The sequence below is a fragment of the Ambystoma mexicanum genome, chromosome 4q (genome assembly GCF_040938575.1).
Source record: "Ambystoma mexicanum isolate Mex_15411 chromosome 4q, UKY_AmexF1_1, whole genome shotgun sequence".
Lineage (NCBI taxonomy): Eukaryota > Metazoa > Chordata > Amphibia > Caudata > Ambystomatidae > Ambystoma > Ambystoma mexicanum.
The window spans coordinates 106,781,494-106,806,139 of NC_090928.1; the positions used below are offsets into that span (position 1 = coordinate 106,781,494).

General features: G+C 47.2%; 1 protein-coding gene across 10 annotated transcripts in view; it reads left to right on the plus strand.

Moving 5' to 3' along the window:
* The window catches only part of RRBP1 (ribosome binding protein 1), a 441,849-nt gene that overhangs the window by 357,429 nt on the left and 59,774 nt on the right, over nucleotides 1–24,646 (plus strand). For all 10 annotated transcript variants that reach the window (XM_069607556.1, XM_069607549.1, XM_069607553.1 and 7 more), the window contains 4 exons: nucleotides 1,308–1,397; nucleotides 3,216–3,308; nucleotides 7,447–7,518; nucleotides 7,727–7,822. In XM_069607556.1, coding sequence (XP_069463657.1) covers nucleotides 1,308–1,397; nucleotides 3,216–3,308; nucleotides 7,447–7,518; nucleotides 7,727–7,822 — 351 coding nt within the window. The remainder of the gene's footprint in view (nucleotides 1–1,307; nucleotides 1,398–3,215; nucleotides 3,309–7,446; nucleotides 7,519–7,726; nucleotides 7,823–24,646) is intronic.

Genomic DNA, 24,646 nt, shown 5'->3' on the forward strand with positions numbered 1-24,646 from the left:
GAATACATTTTTAAAGCAAGTTGCAGCCGAAATGTAGTTGTCTATAATGTTGTCACTACATTTTTAGTTAAATGTAGTTGAAGTAATAGTAGACTGAGGCAAAGGAGCCTGCTTTCACAGTGCCATTTGAGCTCAGGAAAAGCAACCCCCGTTTAAAAGAAGCATCCTGACAAATTGTATTGAAGGCGCTGCATAGGTTGCACAAGAAGAATTTTCATTCAAATTGAAGTGGAACTTCTGTGCTGGTAATACAGATTACTCCCCCATAAAATCCTAAAACACTCCATGGCACTTAAAATCCGCCGGTAATTCCGGCAGACCAAGTGAAGTGCCGGTAACGGTATTACTGTTTGTTGGTATCCTGCCAGATTTACCGGTGGGATACCACCAAATTTATGTGGCGTCTTGTGATCATTTACTTCATATAAAATACTTACCAGCTTTGCTAATATAGTAATCTGATGTATAGTTTAAGCTACGGTGACTGTGGGCCTCATTACACGGTAGGCGGTGAACCATGGCGCAATCAGCGCCATGGTTCATGCCGGTAAAATACCGGCACCACCTTGGTGGAAAGGGGAATTACCGCCCCATTCCAAGGTTTGGGGGGCGGTAATTCCCCCTTCCACCATTGCCCTTCCCCATTTTTTCCCCATAGGGCATAATGGGAATGGTGAAGGCGCTAATTACGGCACCGCAAATTGCGGTACCGTAATTAGCTCCCTGGGTCCCTTTGCGGGTTGGTTTTTAACGCCTGCAAAAAGCAGGCGTTAAAATCCCCAACCCGCAAAGGGACCTCGTAGTAAGGCGGTAAGGATTTACCGGTACCGGTAAACCCTTACCGCCTACCGTGTAATGAGGCTCTGTATATTTTTGTTTCGTAGTGTTTTGCGATACTACCGGTTAGATTCAGTTTCCAGTGTGTTTAGAAGGCTTATAATAAATAAGTGTATTTTTATACAAGACTGTCTAAATTGAATTATTGTGCGCCATACTGTGTGAATTTATTGAGGGTGTCTGGGCCCACTCTCACTCTCCTGAGATAAGCCTAGTCTGCTCAGCCACGTACCTTGATTGGGTTTTGGCCAACCTCCCAGAGCTCTCCCGGGTCATCATAACTTGGGAGTCCTCCTAAAAGCTGTCCGCCAGGGTAGATTCTAGAAATCCATCTTAACCCGGACGTACAAGATCCTACAATTGTGTGATGGTACTATGCGCATATCTGTCTACAGGTGGTTTCTCCCTTTATTCTTTGTCTTGCTTGAATTTTCTTTATGGGTTTGAACTCTACGTTTGCTTGCTTGTAGGATCTGTCGTCCCAGTTACGAGAGGCGGAAGAAGCTCACAGCACTTTACAGGCAGAATGTGATCAGTACAGGACCATTCTCGCAGAAACGGTAGGCTTGCAAATTCTATTTCAGTTCACTTCAGTGTAGAGTAAACAATATCATACATACATGGTGCGTGCTCCAGTTGCCCTAAAACTTATTTTTATCTTAGCAAAGGTATTTTTAACTGAAGAGTGCAGTGCCATGTTGTGGGTATGACTTAAGCCAGTATGTATGCAGAGCGGATGTTATGAGTGGTTTGACAGATTGGGAGACCACCTCTTGACCAAGTGCAAATGCATTGGCGGGGGTGGAGAAAAAAGCTTCAACTAAAATGCTAACATGCTATGTAGTCTATTCAAAGGGCCTTTGTCTTTGCTGATGTCATTACCCTTGAGTAGTGCAGTGCACTAATCAAAAATGGGGTTTGAATGTGCTACACAGTATGCACTGGCAGCAATTGGTAACTGGGCCCTAACATATCTATAGCCTGCGACCAATTTAGTACAGAATGAATGCACACATGTGAAGCACAATGGTCCTTTCAGGCACAGGCAGTGGTCTGCTACACCACAGTGTGCTCCTGTGAAGTCTTCAATAATGGCAAGGAGTCTCTGGCTAGATTGAATTTGACGCAGCATTCCTTTTATTAATGACCCTGTTCACATTATTTTTTCACTTTAAATCAATGCAAGGTGACAAAATTGTGACGGAATGGATACAGGGCATGGCACTTCCTCCAACCTCCTATACGTAAATATACAAGAGTCCAGAGACAGTCATATACCTGCATTTAACATTCCCTTGGCAATATTGTTTAAAAAAATACAGAAATGTGCCTGTCGAAATAAATTGAGTGAAATAGTGCAATGCAATCACTTAGCCACAGATTGCAAAGCAGAGATTGCACTGCCTCTTGCTTACAGGTTGGACTTGCACACAGATCAAAACACGATTTCATTCTTGTAACATGGTTTTCCTGGTCTGCAATTTGTGTCCTTAAATTGACAAAACTAAGGAGGAAAGCAACACAATATCTTAAATAATTTTGGATTTTTCAAAATAGGAATTGTATATATCAATATTGTTAACTTAAAAGCTATCCTCATTCTGTTGGATTGGATGTATGGGGTGTTGGGTTAATTACAGAACTGTGAGCCATCACTGGGAAAGATGCAGCCTTCTTTGGCATATGTAGGAGAAATTTGGGCAGTCATGGGTTTTAATGTGAGCACATTATGACTATACCTTAGGTTGTGTGCTTTCTTGCTCACTTTCTTTGATGGGGAGGAGCTTGTGCTGTTTTCTGAATTTTTACATTTATTTTTTTTTCTTTTGGAGGCACTGGTCTGGCATCTGTTTTTCCTCTTAAGGCAACCAGTGGAATTAACCCTATGGTTGATGAACAGGGCTTTTGTAGTAGTTTGAAAGCTAATGTCATTTTGCAAGAAAGAATTTTATGTAAGTTGTTGACCTGGAAGGAGGAGCAAGGAGTATGTTTTTAAGAGGGTTTAGGGCCTATAATGATTTTCAAATAACTTGTTTTGTGAGCAGGAGTGGTAGTTATCCAAAGTTGAAGTGAGTACCCTATTGGCTGCATTGCGCTCTATGAAAATCTTTCCAGTTCAAGCATCCATGGCCGTCTGACCTGTAGAAATTGGTAGGAAGGTGCTCACCCGAGCACCTAGTTTTTATTAATTGAAAGTTACTGTCCAAAAGGAGGGCCAATAGTTTTCACTTTGGCAATAGCATGAACATGCCTGAATGTTGGCGTTCTTGTAAAATGTTATAAACTCTTCTCCTGTAGAACACCGCAGCAGTCTAACGTTTGCAAAATGTAATTTTTGAAACTACATTTTAAAATGTTGTTCGGTTTTGTTAACACAGGAAGGAATGCTCAGACATCTTCAGAGAAGTGTTGAACAAGAAGAACTAGTGTGGAAAGCAAAGTTATCTAAAACGGAGGGAGAACTGAAGGAGGTATGTTTTAGGTGCTGGTGTTATTTTTGCCAGTCAGTAATGCATGTTACATCTTACTGAGTAGTGGGCTCGGAGATTTCACATTGCAGCCACACTAGTTTACTAGCTTACATAGGAATTTGTATGTGTCAGTGAATTGTATTATACAAAATACTGTATGAAATTATGTTTGAGTTATGGTCTGTTAAGACAATTTATCATTTGCATGCTTCATCCCCTCTCCTAGTGGGAACCCCAGCACTTTTTTTCTGGACTTGAGACCTTTTTTCCCCCCTCAATTATTCTTATTTTCACTGACTTTTGGAACTCTGTTTTATCTTTACTATGGACTCTGATTTCTTCCATACCCTTTAAAGTCATCTGTGTTCAACTTCTGCAACACACAGCACCTTGTGTGCAGTGTTTCTGCGAACCCCTTACACCTGCTTCTGTGCCTTTTTTAGTCATTGACAACCCTACAGTTATGGCTGGTGGCAATGGACGTGTTCTACCAACTATTGTTATTTATTACCACAGACTCTCCATAGTGTCCTTTTAATTGTATCCTCTTTGGCAACTTTTGGTTTATACCCTTTTATTGTTACAGGGTTGCCCTGTGGGACTCACCTTTTACTTTCTCTGCCTAACCTTGTGAGGACTACATTTCCCAAAGGTAGAAAGGATATTTCTAACCAGTCTACATATTGATGGGTGAAACAAGCACACCCCACCTTATGTGGAGTGCTGGGGAGATACAATGTATCCCCTTTCTCACTGGTACTGTAACAATTCTGTTACAGGGACAAGCTTACCTTAAATGCCTGGTGGCAGTGAACCTTTTTACAAATTCAGTGCACCCTTACCGCTGGCTGCTTTCACAGCTGTGTTAAGGCACTTTCACGTGTGCCCACTTTACCAGAATGGCACTGGCATTTTCGTGCTTCTTGTCCCTTCTTGGATCTTCCCCTCCCCTCCAGGGTGAGAAATTCCTTTCTGTGATTTTTGTCTTCGCGGGAGACCTCAGTCACGCCCGCCCAGGCTCCAGAGTGTCTGTGAAGGCAGGAAACGAGGGAGGAGTCCAAAATCCAGTTTTCCAGCCTGCCTGTGAGAATTCAGTTCAGACTGGGAGGCTGGCTGTACTGAAAGGACTGCCGACCCCTGTTAGGGAGAATTTTCCATTCTGTGCAAAAATCATCCCACCTTAGAGAGGCCCAGCTCTTTTGCTGGACTTGGGACTTTTTCATTCATTCAAGTGAGTGGGACCTTCTTCTCATGCTCTCATGTATTTTTTTCCTGATTTGTATTTTGTATTTTCAGTTTATTGGAGTCTGACAAACTCTATAGGTATCTTCTTTTTGTATGGTGATGCAAAGCACCTTCAGTGCAGTGTCACTGCAAAGGTTTAAATAACTTTTCTTGGGTGTCCTTTGTCTGTAGGAGTGCCTGAACGAAACTAGTCCCGAATAGCTGATTGACAGCTTAGGCTGTGCATGAATGCAACATCTTGCTTAAAAGGCAAGGGTTTTAGGACTACAGGCAGAGTCGACCACTGGAAGAAACATCCGAAGAAGAATCCGTGAACGAGGCTTGCTGCAACCTCCTGGACCTTCAATTGCCCGGTGAAGCTCTGCTGCTGTGCTGACCTCCTTTTTCATCTCGACAGAGAAGCTCTGCAGCAGCGACTTGGTAGAACCAACTAACCCCGAGACAAACTCCACTTGGTGTCCTCCCCAACTTGCTGTGCCTCTCTGTTGCTGCAGAAGGCCCAATGCCCGAGTATCCGTAATCGAGTGTATTGTATGCCGTGGAACGAATACGGCCAAAAGTTCGGAGCCTCCTAAGGACCCTCCAGAAGCAGGAAATCCTGATCGCAGAGTAACCTCACCAGAGTACAGGACAGAGGGAGCACGTAAAGTTCAACCAGTGTCCAGCGTTCTGCATCAGTGCTGTTCACGAAGGGCCACTGAAATGAAAAGAACCGTAGCTTCCAATTACCAGCTCGAGTACTGCCGCAGGAGCCCGCCAGACGTCCTCCCACTTGTCCCCACGACAGAGGCTCAGGATCGGGACCTGCTTGGCTGTAGCAAGGCGGAATCCAGCTGGACCACTTTTTTTCTTCTAACCAGAGGTACTCTCTGGGCTTTAAGTCGTACTGTCTTACTTGAGATTTCAACTCCCTTTAAACAGGCTTAACAGCTTGTTACCATACAAGTGATTTTTCTGAACTCTCTAACTTTGTGCAAGACACTTATCCAAGTACTGCATCAGACCCAGAGATGTCCAAATTACTTTAGCTGTCCTGGCTCCCTAAAGGCACTCTTCTAAATACATTAACTTTGATAGTGTTTGTCCCTCATAGGTGGCAGCTTGTTGTATACTGGTACTGCTGGGAAAGGCTTAGACTTCATTGGAGGATTTAGTTGTCCTCACATTTTATGAGAAACTGATCTAACCCTTTTGCTTCCCTTAACATATCCGTTCTGCAACTCGGAATCTGCAAAATATACTAGCGTGATATATAAATACAAATGCCATCCTTGTGATTGAAGTCACCTCCGGGTGTAGGAGAAATGTGTTCCGCGTATCCAAAGATTATTCACTGGCTTGTTTGATTCTGAAAAGTAATTTCAAAGTTTATTTGTATTGTTACAATCTTTTGCCTTTTTAAAGAATGCTTATTTAAAACTGACGTTAAATAAATTATTTATAACTGAAACCTTGAGTATAAGTGTTACTTGGCTACTTGTATTTACAGATTTCAATTATACAGCTGTACAGCTCTACAGCTCACATTTACCCCTCTTGAGATAGGCCTGGCTGCTCAGTCCCACTACCAACTTGCGTATTACAGACCTATACCAAATGGTGGGAAATACTTGGAAATACTTTTCAAAGGCCAAAGGCCACTGTTTTAGGACAGTTTTTCTGAAGTCCAAGTAAGGGCTTAATAAAACCATTCAACTGACACAGTACAAAACTCCACTCTTAGTATAAGGCTGTACCACTTGAATATATGGTAGCGGAGACAGAGCCGCCAGGCTTATCTTTGGAAGGAGAGGGGGCTGTAGGAAAGTAAGTTTAATCTGTAGTGTACCAAGGATTCAAACTCCACTCTTAGTATAAGGCTGTACCACTTGAATATATGGTAGCGGAGACAGAGCCGCCAGGCTTATCTTTGGAAGGAGAGGGGGCTGTAGGAAAGTACGTTTAATCTGTAGTGTACCAAGGATTCAATAGAAACACTGACAACCAGAACTATTCTAAAACATAAAGATTTATTATAATTATAAGTAGCCTAATTTAAGTATTGGGGTGAGTACTGGTTATAGTCATAAACACATTATAAGAACACAAACCAATGCTTGAAGGTGCACAGACCAAAGCATAAACCTTGTTTAGAACATCTAACAGTAATTCTAGGGACATCAGACCATACCATACACATTTAGTATAGGCCACACCTGTTCATGGGTAGTACAAACCACATGTTACTTTCTGATTACTTTCAGTAATACAAGGGTTGTAGACCCTGTCAGTTATGCTGTGGCACTCGGCAAATAAATCACATAACCAACCCTGTTACCAGGATACTTTTCTGATTAGTGGAACACAAATTCAAGGAACGGTATATACCTATAACTACATTTATGTTAACACAGTTCTCCCAGGTGAGTAAGATCTTTTGGTGTAATATACAATTACGGTTGATTTTCAGTGCACTGGAACACAGTCTAAGATAAGCAGGAACTCTTTACACTGATTTAGGGTGCACCACTGATTTAGGGTGCACCAGGCAGACCAAGGTCTGTTACCTACCATTATTCGGTTTGGCTAGAGTTTAGTGTCTTTCCTGTACACCAGAATAGGTTGGCCTCCCGCGGGTTGACTTTGGAAATCTATCTCAACAGTGCCATTTATAAATCCCAATGATCCCCTTACTTTATCAAATTTTAGGAAAAGCGTTTGCCAAAGATTTAGCTTCATAATGAAATGCGTAACAAAGTCTAATATTCAAATAAATCCGAACCTTTTTTTAGCTTGTCTCAGTTGTTCTTTTTTCTATGTTTGCAACTGAATATTTTGCTAAATGGTAATAGTGGACATTGCTAAAAGGTTCTGAATTTGTTCTTAACATTTGTTATTATGCTCTTATTTGAAGGCACATGTTCAAATCCGAAATTTTGAGGAGTCTGTGGAAAAGTTAAAGTTGGAAGTTCAAAACTCTGATCAGGTATAGCTGTAATTTTATTTTGTGCCCTACATGTGACTTCTGGCCTCTAAAGCTTGTTCTTCATATTTCTCAGTGGTGGCAAAGAACATCTACACAATCTGGGACACACCTCCCCTAAATCTCACCTGCATCATTCTGTTGTGTCTGCGTTAATCTCGTTTTAAAAAATCTGCTAAAAAAGGTCTTGTTTTTTTTTTTTTCCTCCTAGTTGAGGGAATGCATTTCCCTTATGGAGCAACAACTAGAGGCACAGATGAACTCTGAAAACGCAGTATCCCAGAATTATTCAAAAGAGGTGGAAAGTGTAAGTATTTCAATTCTGTTGTGTAACAAATTGGTGCCCTGTGCACATGCAGGAGCATTTAACTTTTGTGGTCTGCGGAAACCTGAATTATTGTCTTTAAATGTGCTCCCTTAGAGGTACTTGGATAAAAATAGAAATGTAACTTCAGCTCAAATTGTTTGTTAATTTTATAAGTGGTCTATTAGATGAAAGTATGAATTACTTATTATCTTTGTACGTGGTTGACAAACCATCACTGAATGGCTCACAATGAGATTTGAGTTGGGCACATATTTATTTACCACTCTGTCACCTAGAATTACCATTGAAACAATAGGTACAAGTCCTCTTATCCTCTTTCTGTAACTCTCCCTCCTGGAGGTCAGTATAGATCTTGTTTGACAATACTTCTATTGGGTCAAGAAGATGGAATGAGATGGCTCTCGTTGAAGGCACAGCTTGCTCTGGACTTGTGAGCCAAATGCTCAAGAAAAACTATAGTAAAGCTGCTTGCTCCGATAAAACCTTGATAAAGGAAAAGGGCGTCCCTCATTGTGGATCAAGCTCTGGCCATAATATTACTGTCAAAATGGCGCCGGGTGTTCTTTTTGCGCCATTTCTTGTTGTATAGGTCCTTCTTGAGATTTACACTGCGCGCCAAACCAGGTTTGGTCCCTTTGTTCGTTTTGTCTTTGGTGGGTTTCACTGTTGAAGCCTGCCACTGGCTCCAGCGTGTCTGGCAGGGCAGGAAGCAAGGGAGGTGCCCGAAACTCCCTGTGCTTAGTCTTGGTTACAGGAATGCACCGAAAGGTGATTGGCCGGCTGGCTGTCCCTTGAGGACAGCCACCCTGCTGTGAGTGACAGCTAGGCTGCGAGTGAATGGGAGAGACTTGCATAAAAGGCGAGGTCTTTTGCAAGGAAGGCAGTCGACCACTGGACGAAATAATCCAAAGAAGAACTTGGAAGAGAAGCTTGCTGCAACTCCTGGACTGTTGGTTTTCCCGGTGAAGCCCTGCTGCAGTTCTTAAGCTCCGAATTCGCCTCGACTAGAGAAGCCCTGCAAAGGATGACTTCTCCAATTGGCTTGGTGGGACCAATCGACCCCAAGACGAACTCGACTGGAAACCCTCTCTGCTGGCCGTACTTCCATTGCCGCTGCAGGAACTGAGTGCCAGGGGACAGTAACGCCAAAATTGAGTGCATAGTTTTGTAAATCCGACCCGAGCTCCAGGAAAATCCTCCGGACTGCCTTGAAGCAGGACTAACCAAGCCTGAGCCACCTCAACAGAGTGCTGGACCCCAGAAGCAAGGAAAGCCAACAGGGTATCGAGAACTGCAGTGGTGCTATTCGCGAGAAGCTGAAACCGCGATGTGCTGCTGATCTGAACTTTGCCCATTGCTGCCGCTAACCTTTGAATCGTAGAGCAGGTGTCCCCAGATGTAGTCCCTCTTGTCCCCATGACTGAGGCCATGGAGCAATAGGATCGCCAATACTACAACAGGAATAAAATCCAGCTATCAATTTCTTCAGACCTAAGGTACTGACCTAAGGTAAGTGTTTGGGAGAATTCTCAGAAATGTGCTAATTCCCTCCACATTGGAGACCCCCAGCAACTCTGCTGGATTTTTACCTGGAGAGAGTGAGACCCCATTTTCCCATTCTCTCATGTATTTTAATGTGATTTTGAACATTGTGTTTCTTTTGGTTATGGAGCCTGACAAACTCCATAGGCATCATCTTTTACATTGTGTCACACAGCACCTTCAGTGCAGTGGCACAGGGAAGTCTTCCAGATTTCCCAAAGATTTTAATACCTTCTCTGGGATAATCTACTGTTTCCCAGAGCAGTAAAGTGAAATTGACTTTACTTACATTTGTAACTTTCTAGACCCAGCACACACTAACTTACAATAGGGTGCTGGAGGGTTACTTAGTATCTCCTTTGAATGTTACAGGAGAAGCTAGACAAACTCAAAGGGAGACCCAGAACTTAGGCCCTTGAACCACGGCGAGGAAATTGGGATAGGTAGACAATGGCTTCAAAGGCTCAGCGAGTCAGTCCTCATGCAACAGTACCGGAGTCCAATCCTGCAGAAAGGAACTCATTTTATCGTGGGCCATTGCAGATAGTTTCCCATATGTAAATATCACCCACAGTTTAGATAGCCACTCAGGTTTGGATGGAATCAGTTTACTTTTCCAATTTTGCGCCAGGGCTAACCTCCCTGCTCTCAACATCCCCCAATTGCCTGCGGGAGGACCCCCGAATCATCCTCTGATCTCGTAACCCCAAACAAAATCTCCAGGGGGCCGTTAGCCACAGTGATACCCATGATGTCGTTAATCAAACTGAGGAGCTCGGACCAATAGACCTGAACACACAGGCACTCCCACCACATAGGGAACCACGTACCCCGGAAGCCACACTCGCTAGGGCACAGGTGAGAGAGACCCTGATACAGATTTGACAATCTTGCCGGGGGGGAGATGCCACGTATGCAAGATCTTGAAGTTATGTTCCAATGCCGCTGTATACAGAGAGCCTGAGAAAAGGGTGTCAAATATTCTAGATCAGGTAGAATAGTCTATCGTAGACCCTAGCTTCTCTTTCCAAAAGTGCTTGAAGCCCTGCCTACCCTGAAGCCGGGCGATTATCAGGACTCTATACATTCTGGAAAGGGATCCCTTACGAGATTGCAACTCCATTAGCACCCTCTCGAAGGCGGAAAGTGGACGCGCCAGGTCGGCAACCCCAGAGAGAGAGGTGAGAATGCCTTTAACCCATAGATACTCAAAGATTGACATTGGGCTATCCCCCATAACCTCTACCAAGGAGTCATGGTCCACAAAGGATCCCTGTTGAAATAATTGGACTGCCCTCTCTAGGCCCATATCTGACCATTTCTGAGTGTTGGAGCCCCCTACTACCCGGATCTAGGGGGGGGACCCCAAAGTGAAGAAAGGGGGGGGAAGGCCACGAAGAAAGAGCAAGATTCTCCCCAGAGGACCTCCATAGCTCCCACAGTACTGCCAACGTAGGGTGCGACCTCACCCAGCGCGGGAGCGCACCTCCTGGAGCCCACAACCAGTCTCTAACTTTCCGAGGGTGCGTGTGATTATCCTCCATATACGTCCAATTGGTACGCAGGTCTTCTCTCATGTGTTCCAGCAAGACTCTAAGCTGGGCTGTCTTATAATACAGGCAGAAGTCAGGAAACCCGAAACCCCCAAAACACCTCGGGAGAGTCAAAGTATCGTGTCTAATCATCGATTTCTTGCCCCTCCATACAAACCGATGAATCGCGAAGTGAAGAGACCTAAAAAACGACTCTGGGATTGTAATAGGAAGGGAGGAGAAGAGATAAAGCAAGCGGGGAAGAATGTTCATCTTAACACACACCATCCGACCAAACCGTGAGAGGGTCAGGGGAGCCCACCTAGCAAGGTCAGCCCTAACTTTGGAGAGAATCGGAATGTAGTTGGCTTCAAATAAGTAGTTCATATCTCTCGGGATGTGAATCCCGAGATAGAGGATGTCTGCGAGCACCACCCTGATACCCTCCACTATTGCCCCCTCTTCAACGTCCCAGGAACTCCGCCCCATCGGCATTAAACAAGATTTGGATGGAATAATCTTCAGACCCGAGAAAACCCCAAAGGCTCGGATCAAAGAAAGAAGGTTGGGCAGGGAGACGTCCAGATATATTAAGTATGCAAAGATGTCATCCACAAAGAGAGAAAGTTTGAAATCCAGATCCCCCACTTTTATCCCCGATATCACCGGATGCTGCCTAATTGCTATGGCGAGGGATTCCATTGCAAGAGCATATAACAGGGGGGAAATGGGGCAGCCCTGCCTAGTCCCCTGAGAAAGAAAGAGCCAATCAGAGATGGTACCGTTCACCAAAACCCTAGCTGAGGGGCCATTATACAGTGCAGCAATCCACCGACGAAACCTAGTCCCCAGCACCATCCGCTGCAGCACCCTCCCCATGTACGGCCACTCGACCCGGTCAAAAGCTTTCTCCGAGTCGATGGAAAGCAAAAAGGCATCCAGGCCTCCTACCGAGGCCTCATGCATAAGGTACAGGGTCTTCCTAATATTGTCGGTCCCTTGCCTATCTGGAATAAAGCCCACCTGGTCTCCGTGAACCAGGAAGGGGAGATACTGGGCTAATCTGGTAGCTAGGAGCTTTGCCAACATTTTTACATCGGTTTTAAGGAACAAAATGGGGCGGTAAGAATGACATAGAGTGGGGTCTTTCCCTTCCTTCGGGATAACAACAATGAGGGCTGAAAGCATAGATTGCGGCAGGGCCCCCGAATTGAGAGCGGAGTTAAATAGTTCACCCAGAAAGGGAGCAAGAGAAGACCCAAAAGACTTAGGAGATAGTGAATCCATTGTCCCCCGGCGTGGTCCCACCCTTCATTGAGCTGATCGTATCCACAATTTCTTGAGGCGCAATGGGGTTTTCCAGGGAATCCGCTTGTTCGGGCGAGAGGCAGGGAATCGGAAGATCACCCAAAAACGCATCAACCTCAGAGACCTCTCTCACAGCTTTCTGAGGCATAGAGATGTTCATAATAGAGGCGGAATACAAGAATCTTCCGTACATCTACCTACCCCCTGAGTGCACAGTACATGAACTCTCTTACTATTTCTGAGTTCCCTAAGCCTCTGAGCGAGAATCTTATCCGCTTTCTCTCCCCTCTCCATAAATCTTTGGTTTAGAAACGCAAATTTTCCCTCGGTCTGACCCACCAGGAGGGCCGCCAATTTGGCTTTGAGCTGATGGAGTTCCTCCCATTTGCCCGGTCTTAAGCTTAAGTCTTAAGCTTGCCCCCCCCCCATCCGGCTGAATAGCCTTGATTTTGATTCTAAGGACTTTCTCCTCCCTACCCCTCTCACGCTTCCTTCTCACTCCCATCCCATGCCAATGAGTACCCCCCTAATAGTGGCCTTAAACGCCTCCCAAACTCCAGCTTCCCCCACCTCCCCATTATCATTGACGTTGAAGGTTTTAATCTCAGTCAAGAGATCCTGATACAGGACCTTATCCTGCAGGAGAAGGTCGTTACAAGACCACCTCAAGCTCCGCGGATGGGCGGGGTGGATACCTATCTGAACACGCACCAGGTCATTGTCCGACCAAGGGACCAATTCCACCCCACAGTAGGAAAACCTCTCCCTCAACGAGCTGTCCAGCAAAATATAATCAATACGGGAGAAGGAAGCATGATGTCTTGAGAAGAAGGTTAAAAGGGGTTCACATCCCTCCCTGGAGGAGTGAGAATCAGAGATACACAAGACATTGTTCGTACTACGAAACAAAGCCAAAATCTTCCTTTGCGCGCTGGAAACCAAACTGGGGTGCTCCGCCTTCCCATCCACATCGGGGTCAAGAACCATATTAAAATCCCCACCCACCAAGAGAACCCCTTCTGAGAAATCAATGATTTAAGACTTGGTCTCTTCCCAGAACCTATCTTGGGCCTCATTCGGGGCATAGATGGACACCAACGTCCCGTTTATTACCATTAATTTCCCCCTTCACCGTTAAGAAACAGCCCTCTGGGTCCTTTCGCATGGATTGTGGAACAAGGTGAGCACTCCAAGAAACCACTATTGCCACCCCCCTCTTCTTAGCCCGACACGAAGCATGAAATACCTCCTGCACACTATTAGCTTTAAGGGCCATCTCCCTACCCCTCACCCAATGAGTTTCCTGAAGGAATAACACATGGAACTTCAACCGCTTAAATTCTCGCACCACCGGGGATCTCTGATGGGGAGAATTCAAGCCCCGAACATTCAATGAACCCAGGGTCAGCGCTTGATCGGAATCGACCATCGGGGAAACATGTAGCACCACCAATTCTCACCTGGAAGAACTCAAAAACCGAGTTCCCCAGACCACACTCAAAAACCTGCCTTCGAAAAGGTCTGATAAACGCCACACAGAGGAGATCCCTACTCTGTAAAAAAAAATAAAAAATAAATAAACCACAAATACAACCCCAATTTTACAACAGTCCCCAACGACTGCCTCCCCCTGAGCGCCTGGAATACCTGAGACATTGTGAATGCCACCAGATCCAGGCCACCAGCGTCCACCTCCAATGGACATAGACACCTAACAAACCTGACTCATTATGAGCCCCCCATGCTCCATAATACCACCACAAGGATACCCCTTCGCCCCCCCCCCCCGTCTCTCCCGAAACAGTAACACAAACAATGACTCAACCACCTCCCTCACTCCGACTAATTGACCCCAGGGCCGGTACAGATGCACTGATAAACGCAACATCACCACGGCCCCTCCGCCCCACAACCAATAGCAGGGAAAAGCACTGAAGTTCAGGCCGTGGATGTGCTCGGCGAGGCTTTCCTGTGGCCTCGCACTCGGCGTCTCTCCGAGGGCCCACTTGGGGCACGTGATTGAGGCAGCTCCACATTGTCCATCCCCTGGGCAGACTCCTGCTTGAGATCTCCCATGATCTCACCAGAGACCCTCTGAATGTCGTCTTCAGTGACCAAAGAATACTTATACCCATCGAACTCAAATGTAAGAGCAAAGGGGTGGCCCCATCTGTACCGCACTCCCTTAGACCGAAGCCATTTAGTTAGTGGAGCACACAGGCGACGACGTGCAAGGGTAAAGGCCAAGAGGCCCTGATAGATTGCCACCTCAGAGTCCTCCCAAGTGACGGGCCCCTTTTTCTTAGCCAGGTCAAGGATCTTGGACTTCTCTGAATAATGACATTTCACCAAAATAGACCTGGGGCCTGAACCAGGGTTACCCGCTCTGTGGGCTCTGTCAATAGTCGGTTCATCAATATTGCCCTCGTCAAACAATTTGCGGATCCCTGAGTTGACAATCCTTAGAATGTCCCCCTTAGACTCACCCTCCCGCTCAGGAACCCCGAGGAACCTCCGATTACTCGGACACTCCCTATTTTCCAGATCATCCAGCTTTAGGGAGCATTTCTCCTCTCTCCACTCCAGCTCCAACAGGCGCATGTCGATCTGAGATTCCAAAATGTCCACCAAAGATTGATTCACCTCCAGAGCCTCAACCCGCTCATCCACAGCGTCCACCTTTTTATCCAAAGACTCCAGAGGTCTACATATATCCGCTTGGAAACCACAGATTTCCTCCAATAAAGCAGCCATGTTCCTATTAATCTCCTGGGCGTCTAGAGGCTCGGTTGGCGCCTTGGAAGACATGACGGGCAAGACCTGATATGGCGGGTTAGAATAACAGTACTTTTGGAGAGACTTTGCCCAGCTCATCCAGGGAAGCTCCCAAGGGGCGAGGACCACCGTCGACAGGGACCCCTCCTCAGCTCTGGAGCGACTAAAGGGGGGCTCCAGATACCCCCTCTGAGCCAACAGCAGGACATCTGTCCCAACAGACCCCCTCCATGGGCCACGGCTCCGGGGGCACTCAACGGAATCCTCCTAGACTGGGCGGCCTCACCCCCCAAAGAAAAAAGGAGAAGAAAAAACACACTAGCTGCAGAAGGGGGAGGGGAGTCCCCTCGCACCCATAGGATCAGCTCACCAACAGAAGAGACCACAGGGTGAGGAGGGGCCAGGTGGGTGGCAAGTGGGCCCCCCTATGCCCTCCACACCCTCGTAGGCTCCGACTCTTGCTCCACGTGGAGGATCCCAACTCCCCTCAGAACAGGCAGGGAGCGACCCACTTACTTCCCAACGCAGCAATGACTCCGGAGCCACTCAACCCCGCTCTGCAGCGCTCTCCCACTAGGAAAACACCTGGGGCCTGGTGGTCCTCCTCCGACTTAGGGCTGTGACGATTCTCCTGAACAGTACAGCAGTTCATGTGCATCCAGGCTCCACATCCAAGAAACAGTTATTATTAAACTGGAACTTAAGAAGCCAGTTCACAAACCACATTAAGTAGGCGCCGTCAAAAAAGGTGCCACAATCCGGAGCCTGGCGTGGGTGGTTCCAAGCCACCCAGCAAAATTATTGCTCACTGGAGGCACAAATCCGACGCTGCACCAAGCGCCAGGAGCAGGGGGCGAGGGGGAGGCAGAGATGGGCTAAGTGACGGCTGCCTCCACTCCTCTGCCAGGTCCACCCTGAGCGGAGCGCCAAGGCCGTCCAGACAGGACCCTGGCACCCCCACCCCGCAGGACCTGCGGCTCCCCCCCCCCCCCACCTCCCCCTCTCCAGGCAAGCGTCCAGGGCTCACACCATCCGTCTACCGTGGGGGGCGTCCCCCACCATTCCCGATCTTCACTGAAGGATGCCGACGACTCCTCCCCCGTCTGACTCCCAACCCGTGGGGGACGCTCCAGCCGCAGGCAGAGATCCGGGTGGGGGCACCCCAGAGACCACGGCTAGCCGCTCTCCTACTGTCCAGCGGGTCCCACAGCAAGCAAAACCTCTCCCAGGCGCTCCGACCCCAGGGACTGGGGGCACGCAGTCTTCCTACTACAGGGACCCCCACTGTCCAGAGCCGAAGCGGACACACACTGCTTCCCCGCTCCGCAAACCTGGGAGCGATGGCCCCAGAGCGGGCCTAATGGCAGGAACCTTCCCGCCCAAGCCGATACTCCTCGGGATCCAGGGCTGCCAGACACCAAAAACAGCCGGAGAAACGCCCCTGGGCAGCACCCCACCTTCTGGGGGGCAACCCCGAGTCCCAGTCTCACTCCTGGGGGGAGTTTGGGGGGTGGCTTAGTTCCCTTTACTCTCAGCCCACGGAGGAGCCAGTGACGGATGCGTGAAGCCATCTCGGCGCCCCTTGGTGGCTCCCTCAGGTAATATTTTTGTTACCCTTTCCTCACTGAATGGCTGGTGGCCGTGGTTTACTTTAAACTATCGTGGTGTGCATTTACCGCGGGCTGCGTTCGCAGCTGCAGTAAAGCACCCAAGGGGGCCATTTTTGTCAAAATGGCCCTGGTCGTCTTTCTTTCACTATTTCTTTGTGGAAAGGTCCTTCTTGAGATTTACTCTGCGTGCCAAACTAGGTTTGGTCCCTTTGTTTGCTTTGCCTTTGGCAGGATTCACGAGTGAAGCCCACCTCTGGCTCCAGGGTGTCTAGCGGGGGCAGGAAGTGAGAGAGGTGCCCGGAACTCTTTGCTTAGTCTCCTAGGAGACCCAAATGCACTCTGTGGTGATTGCCCGGCTGACTGTGCGGCAAGAACAGCCACCCTGCTGGGTGACTGACAGCTACGCTGGAATGAATAGGAGAAACCTGAATAAAAGGCAAGGCTTTTGGCTTGGAAGGCAGTCGACCACTGGACGAATGAACTGAAGAAGAACTTTAAGAGGACGCCTGCTGCAACTCCTCGACCGTTGGTTTGCCTGGTGAATCCCTGCTGCTGTGCTGAAACTCCAAATTCGTATCGACAGAGAATCCCCTGCAAGGACGACTTCTCCTCTTTAGTTGGTGGGGCCAATCAACTCCAAAGTATTACACCTGGACATCTTCTCCGAGCTGGTTGAATTTCCAGAGTTGCTGCTGGAAACCGAATTGCCAGGGAGAGGAACACCAGATTGTGTGTCGCTTTTAAGTTGGCCAAGAGCTCCAGAAAGATACTCCGGACTCCCAGGAAGCAGGACTGACCGAGCCCCCTCAACAGATTGTGGGACCCCAGAAGCCGGGAAAGTCCATATCGACAGCCAGGAACTGCAGTGTTGCTATTTGCGGTAGTCGCGAGGAGCTGCAACACCGAAGTGCCACTTGTTTGTAGATGTCCAGTTGCAAGCAGTGACCGTCACATTGCGGTGCAGGAGTACCCAGAAGTCCTCCCTCTTTTCCCCACGACTGAGGCCCAGGAACAATGAGATCTGCAGAGCTGCACAGGAACAGGAGTCATCTGCTGCACTTTTTCTTCAATCCAAAGGTACTGTAAAGTTTGTGCGAACTTGCCTCTTGTTGTAGAGTTGCTTGCATCTTCTACTACTCACAAGCCTAAACAGCTTGTGGCCCTACATTGATTCTTCTTTTATTCAAATACTTCTAAAATATTGTGCAAAGACTTTTCTACTTAACTACCAGAAGTGCTTCAACTCATATAGACTTTTGCCCATTGACTTTGGCTTAACCTGTTATACTGAAGCAATCTGCTTAGGGGATCCAAAAGTATTTGCCTGCTTAAGAATATAGATGATCTCTTGTTTGTTCTAATGACCTTTTCCTTTGACCAATTCCTAAGCATGTTCTAAATGCTACAGTAAGGTATTAATGTCCCCAGCACCCTAGCTATTGAAGTCACCTGAGGGTGTAGGTTGTAACTGTTTGCTGTCCCAAAAGGGTCTTTAATGATTTAGAAACTAAGAGTGTGTAGTTTTGGAGTGTATTTGTGTGTTGCTTTTATATTGCTCCCTTCTGAAGAAGGCTTCTAACTGACTGATAAATGAATACTTGTTTATTCAAGAAACCTTGTGTGTAAGTGTTTATTTGAATACTTGTCACTGTGAATCTCTGTGTAACTCCCCTACAGCTCACATTGACCCCTCTTGAGATTAGCTCCTGGCTGCTCAACACGCTACCAACCTGTGTAGTACAGACTTATACCAAAGGTTGGGTTCCTATTGCCAGGAGGTCAGGGTTGTTGTAGTGCACCCAAAGGTTACTGTATAGAACAATCCCCCAACAAGGGGTACTTGCCTCTTCTTGTGTAGCTTGCTTGCTCTCAGTTGAGACTTGCATTTGCTGCCTTCTGCAGAGTTGCTTGCAGCTTTGCCTTTCACAAGCCTCCCAGCTTGTGGCCCAACAGTAATTTCTTTTTCAACAAACACTCACTATAACATTATGCAAGACTTTATGCTTACCTTCAAGGAGTGCCTCAGCTCTCCTAGACATTGCTCAATTGACATTGGCTCTCCTGGCTCCCCAAAGAATATTCTAAGCTCTGAATTTGAATTTGTGTTTTAACTATCGCTCCAAAAAGTCATACATATCTTACTTGTATAGCTGGGAAAGGGTTAATCTACATTGCATTGAGGGGTTCAAAAGTGCTTACCTGTTTGAGAAATGTGTTAACCATTGTTTCTCCAGCATTGGATCTTTCATGAATTCACATGCTTAGAATATTCCCCGTTGTCAGACTGCGAACCCTCGGTACTTTTATAAAGCCGTTTTTCCCTAGGAAAACTTCAACACTTTTGTGTCCTACCCACGTCGTTCCTGAGGCTGTCCACGCATGCCCCAATAGGACGTGGCCGTATAAATGCCCCGCCCCCGCGTTGGGATGTCACGATATTGATTTTTTGACGGTATGATAACCTTCATTTGAAATGACGGTATACCGCGGTTATTGCAGTATAGTGTGCACATGTGTTTATAAGCATGGTTTTAAATATTATTTTGACTGGAAAAGTCACTTTTTCAACAAGACACAATACACAAACAAGAAAACCTCACCAAGAAGTTGTCTTAGTTCTTCTTACAAACATTTATTTTAGTTTTAACTCAACGGAGCAGGAGGTCCAATTTTACTTTGTAAACCAATACAACCTTTTTAGAAGTTTAACTAAAGAAGTAGGAGGCCAAGACGTATATGACCGTAGGGTCTCAAGTATGATAGCTGGAAGGTTTTAAAATCAATTAACTGCAGGCATAGTTATGCCAAACCTTTTTGGTTTGCTGAATTATGTTTTAGCAACACTACCAAGGTAAAACTGTCAAAAGGATCATATATCTGCTTACATTCAAAGTCTGAAAAGATTTTAAGTATTAGAACGCAAGTCTGAGTAAGCAGCAAACAAACTTTTTTTTAGAAAAATAAAAAAATTCACAAATTATGATGCAGAAATACCAGCATTTTTACATGTTCTGTAGATAGCCTGCTCCTAAAAGGTGATATGTAGCCACTGCTACTAAAAACACGTTCAGAAGGAACACTAGTTGCTGGGATGCAAAGTACTGCCTAGCACCAGCAACTGCATTCTGCCATTAGAGACCGAGGAGCAGTGCCTGGCCACACACTGGACGACAACACTTTTTGTCATACAACATAATTGAAATTAGAACATACTATTTATTGCACAGGCTTGTTACTGCCTTGCAAGGCCACACACGGCAATCACTTAACCACCAAAAGTGACCATGATGCTCATTCAAAAACAAATCACTTATATAAATACAGGTCTCTAAACGAAAACCATTCCCAAGAGACAAGTAAGGGAGGATGGATCAGTGGTCGAAGTGTGCGAAAAGAAGTAGTGGAGCTATGCTTCCTGCTGACTTGAACCACGCTCCCCCAAACCCCATCGTCCCACTCCCTCCCACACGCAATTCAAAACCCCAAACAAGACACCTGCTGTTTAAGGGAATGTTGAGTGCAGTGCATTCATGCATTGAGGTGCAAATTTCAACTTCTACCACAACATTTATTTTAAGATGAAACCATTCCGGATTGGTTTCTTTTTAAGATAAAAGCATGGGAAAAGTAAAACATTTAAAATAAAGTATAGGAGCACCGCTCCCGCCCACCACAGCAACACAACTGAATTGAAACACGGGTTTTCATGGAATGGAAAAAAAACACATATAAAGTGAGCTTTTAACTTTTGTATTTCATGACCGTAGAATTGGCATTGGCAATGCAAAGATCTCTGTTCATATGCCATGTGGGACCCAACGGTAATGAAATGCAAAAATAAAAATTAACATTCGTGCGTTTGCTGACAGATTACCATAGAACTTGGCCAGGCCCAGGGATGAAACGACTGGTTAATTATAAGGCAGGCTTACCTTTAAGTGTGAGGTGCCCTGGGGTGTGCTGAAATCGCACACTAGCAGCAGAATCTTAAGAGGTTCTGTGTCACTCTGCAGACTTCAGGGAAACTCAGGCACATAAAGTGAGTGCTTTACTCCAACACGACCTGCGCACTAGTGGTCGTATGCATTTAATGTAGAAAAGCACAGGCACAGCTGAGACATCACGACCCTTACCCGGGTCAGACAGCAGACGCAGACTTTCTAATAGTTCCTATACTTTTATTTAAAAAAGAAACCATTCCGGAGCGGTTTCTTTATAAAGTAAAAGTATAGGAACAGTGAAATGCAAAAAAGAAAAGCATGGGAGCACTGCTCCTGCACACTTCGACCACTGCATGTGGTACAGACAACAGGTCTCAGAACCTGACAGACTTTCAGTCACCCCAACTATTGGGAACATTGGTGAATGTATGAACCCTAAAGTAGGAAGTCCACCCTCGTACCACTTAATTGCAACTCAATAGGCACATTTCCTTTAGCTCAGTTTGGGACACTATCACACACACCCCTTCTCGTGCTTCCAACTGCAATGCCATTCTTTTTTCTCCCGCAGCACTAGTAGAACCCTCCTCTATTTACGACCTGCTCATTAAACAACATGTCCTTCATTATCAGTCTGTGGAGCGTGCAGCTCAGGGGACAGTTTGTTACGAGCTGGTGCCGACAACTTAGTGTGACGGCCAAATTTCCTTGCGTGATGCACCCAAATCGGTTCAATTGTTTAAAAATATGGAATTTCAAATAATAGTAGATAGATAATAACAACACATTTAAGTATCAATCACACGTATTAAGGGGGCATTAATCATACAGCACTAGATTTGAACAAAGGGGGAGAAGCAGGACAGAGGGAAAGAAGGCCATGAGAAGGGAGAGAAGAAAAAGAGGATAGCGGTCCTGGTTTGGGGGCTGCTTACCTTCCTGGAACCTTGGAAATCCGTGGCGCAGGCAGTCACAGCACGTAGAGTTTGGAAGTGTGACAGCAGGGTATGCAGCCCAAACAGTGACACGTGCATGATTCAGGAATGTTCCAGCCTGGGCCTGGGCCCGGGCAAACTCCACCTCCTTCACTCCCAGGCTGCTAAGGCCAGCCCAGCCTGGGCCTGGGCAAACTCCACCTCCTCCCACTCCCATGCTTGCTGAAGCCAGCCCAGCCCAGCTTGGGCCCGGGCAAACTCCACCTCCTCCAGGGAGTCCAGGCTCCCTGAAGCCAGCCCAGCCTGGGCCCGGGCAATCTCCACCTCCTCCAGTCCCCCAGGTTCAGTGAACAACACAGCCAGCCCAGCCCTATTTGCAATGCATTAATTGAAGTGCACTGCAGTACACTTGGAAAACAAAAACAGGCTTGCTGAAGCCAGCCTGGGCCCAGGCAAACTCCACCACCTCCAGTCCCCCAGGTTCAGTGAACAACACAGCCAGCCCAGCCCTATTTGCAATGCATTAATTGAAGTGCACTGCAGTACACATGGAAAACAAAAACAGGCTTGCTGAAGCCAGCCCAGCCTGGGCCCAGGCAAATTCCACCTCCTCCAGTCCCCCAGGGTCAGTGAACAACACACAGCCAGCCCAGCCCTATTTGCAATGCATTAATTGAAGTGTATTCACTCGGTTTACCGTTACAAGCACAGTAACGGTTATTGAAGCAAAATGAAATTGACAACAGTGTTTATACCGGTATACCGGTTTACCGTTACAACCCTACCCCCGCGGCTCCCTTTAGATTTCAACCGTCTTCCAAAGCAGTGGGATCACCTTGCGTCATCTATTGTTTTGTCAAGGTTGTTCGTTGTATTTTTCCTAATGTCTGGAAAAGCTCTGTTCCGCCCGTGCGCTACATGCGGGCTAAAGAAAGTGTATGAGGGGGATGGACATATGGACTGCATATATGCTACACCCTCACCATTCGGCAGACAAGTGCGACCTATGTAAGGGCTTCTCCCAAAAGACTCTTAAAGACCAGAGTCGGCGGTTAGTGGCCTGGTTGATAGATGGAGCTGGGTGCGTATCTGCCTTCGGAGGTAGGCTCCACGCGCAGCGTGGCCTCAGCATCAATATCCTCAGGGGCCCCCCGCCGTTCAGCATCGGCCGAACACCCGGTGAAGAAACCACGCCCGACGGAGAAAGGGTCATCAGGAAGCCATTCCGCAAGGGAGTCTTCGCTGAAGAAAACCTCATCACCATCGTCTAAGGCGAGAAAGGAGAAGTCAAAATCCTCCTCCTCAGGTGATCACCATAGATCATCCACGAGTAGAGAGTCTGAGAAGCACAGGTCAAGTTCAAAAAAGGTGGGAACGCCTCAAGGAACTGCGCAGGCACCACCGACGACGGCGGGGAGATCGTCGACTCCCTCGCTACCAATGACGCAGTTGGTTTTATCGATTGTTATGCCACAGGTAGTGGCTACGACGACGGCTTGCCCAACCTTAGCCTCGTCGACCGAGATCCCGCACGAAGCTTGGCGACTGGAGGTATTCGACCCGGTTTTACCGGAGTCTGTGCTACAGCAAGAGGCGGCCTTGTCGGTGTCCTCTCTGGAAGAGGAGTGTGAGAGGATAGCTGGGCCTGCAGAGCTCGGGTTACAAGGGGTTAGCAAGTTAACTCTTTCCAGTGGAACTAATATTCCAATTACAACCCCTCTTCTTAACCCGCAGTCTGTGCTATCACTAGAAGTTCTATCCACATTGCAGACCTTGTTAAAGAAATTGGATGAAAGATTACATCAGGTGGCAACTCCGAAATCGACCGTCGACGAACCTGGCCCTTCCCGTCAGCCAACTCTGACGATGTCGACGGCTGTACCGACGTGTGAGGGCCTCGCAGATGCACGCCAGGAGGAAGGGGAGCTGTCAGACTCAGAGGGAGGGTCCTTATCGGATGTTTCGTTGTCCCCCTCTAGGGATCCAACCTGGGAGTCAGAGGCAGAATTCGAACCCCCAAGGAGCCCAGCTCAACCGTCCCCCCCCGGACGACATTGGGTCGTTTCATGCCATGATGAGCAAAGCGTGTACCGAGTTCGGATTAGCTCAGGAGGAAGAGAAAAAAGACTGTTTTCTATTCGACCACATGGGGAAGAGAAGGTCGGTTTTCTCTGTGCCCATCCTGGATCATGTGTGGCAGTAGGGTTTACAGACGATGTGTCATCCTTTCTCGGAGCCCGCAATTAAAGGTAGGCTGGAGAAGAAATGTAAGGCTCCTGAATCCACCCCCAAGTGTCTATCCTCCCAACCAGCCCCAGACTCGGTAGGGTCAACGGCGGCGGCGAGAAAAGCTAGGTCCCAGCACAAAAATGCTCGAGGATCCCCTCCCTCCCCCCCTGGAGAACGAGGCCAGAAGACAGGATGCCTTTGGCAAGAAGGTGTTGTCGGTGGGGGCGACGACAGTGAAGGCCGCAAACTCTCTGGCTATAATGGCCAGATATGATAGTGATGTGGCACCGGTTGGCACTTATATTAGAACATCTTCCAGAAGAACATAGGAAGGTGGCGATGTTACTCGTCCGAGAAGGTGAGGAGGCCTCAAATCATTCTGTTAACATCGCTGTGGACCTCGCAGAATCAGGATTTAAACCAGTCAACAACGGGATGGTTCTACGGAGGCAAGCGTGGCTAAAATGCACCAACTTTAGACCTGAGGTGCAATACAAGGTGCTGGATATGCCCTTTGAGGGAGACCACCTGTTCGGCGAAAAGGTGGATGAGGCCTTAAAGGGCATGAAGGAGGACTCTGACACAGCACGCTCTTTGGGTGCCGTCCAGAGAGGAATACATTTTCGTTCTTTTCGCCCCTTCAGGGGAGCATCAGGGAACTCCCGATACTCAGCATCAAGAGGCAGGCCTTTTAATAGGCCGACGTATTCGTCGCAGGGCTACAGACGGGCCTCGCAAGCGGCGAAGCAACGCCGAGACTACCAGACATCCAGGAAGAAGACTGCCTACTCGTCGTCGAGAGATAAGCCCAAAGACCAACAATGACGGGCGTCAGAACGTCCTGGGAGGCAGGGTATCGGATTGTGTTGACGAATGGGAGCAAATAACCACAGATCAGTGGGTGCTGGACACCGTAAGGCTTGGACACGCC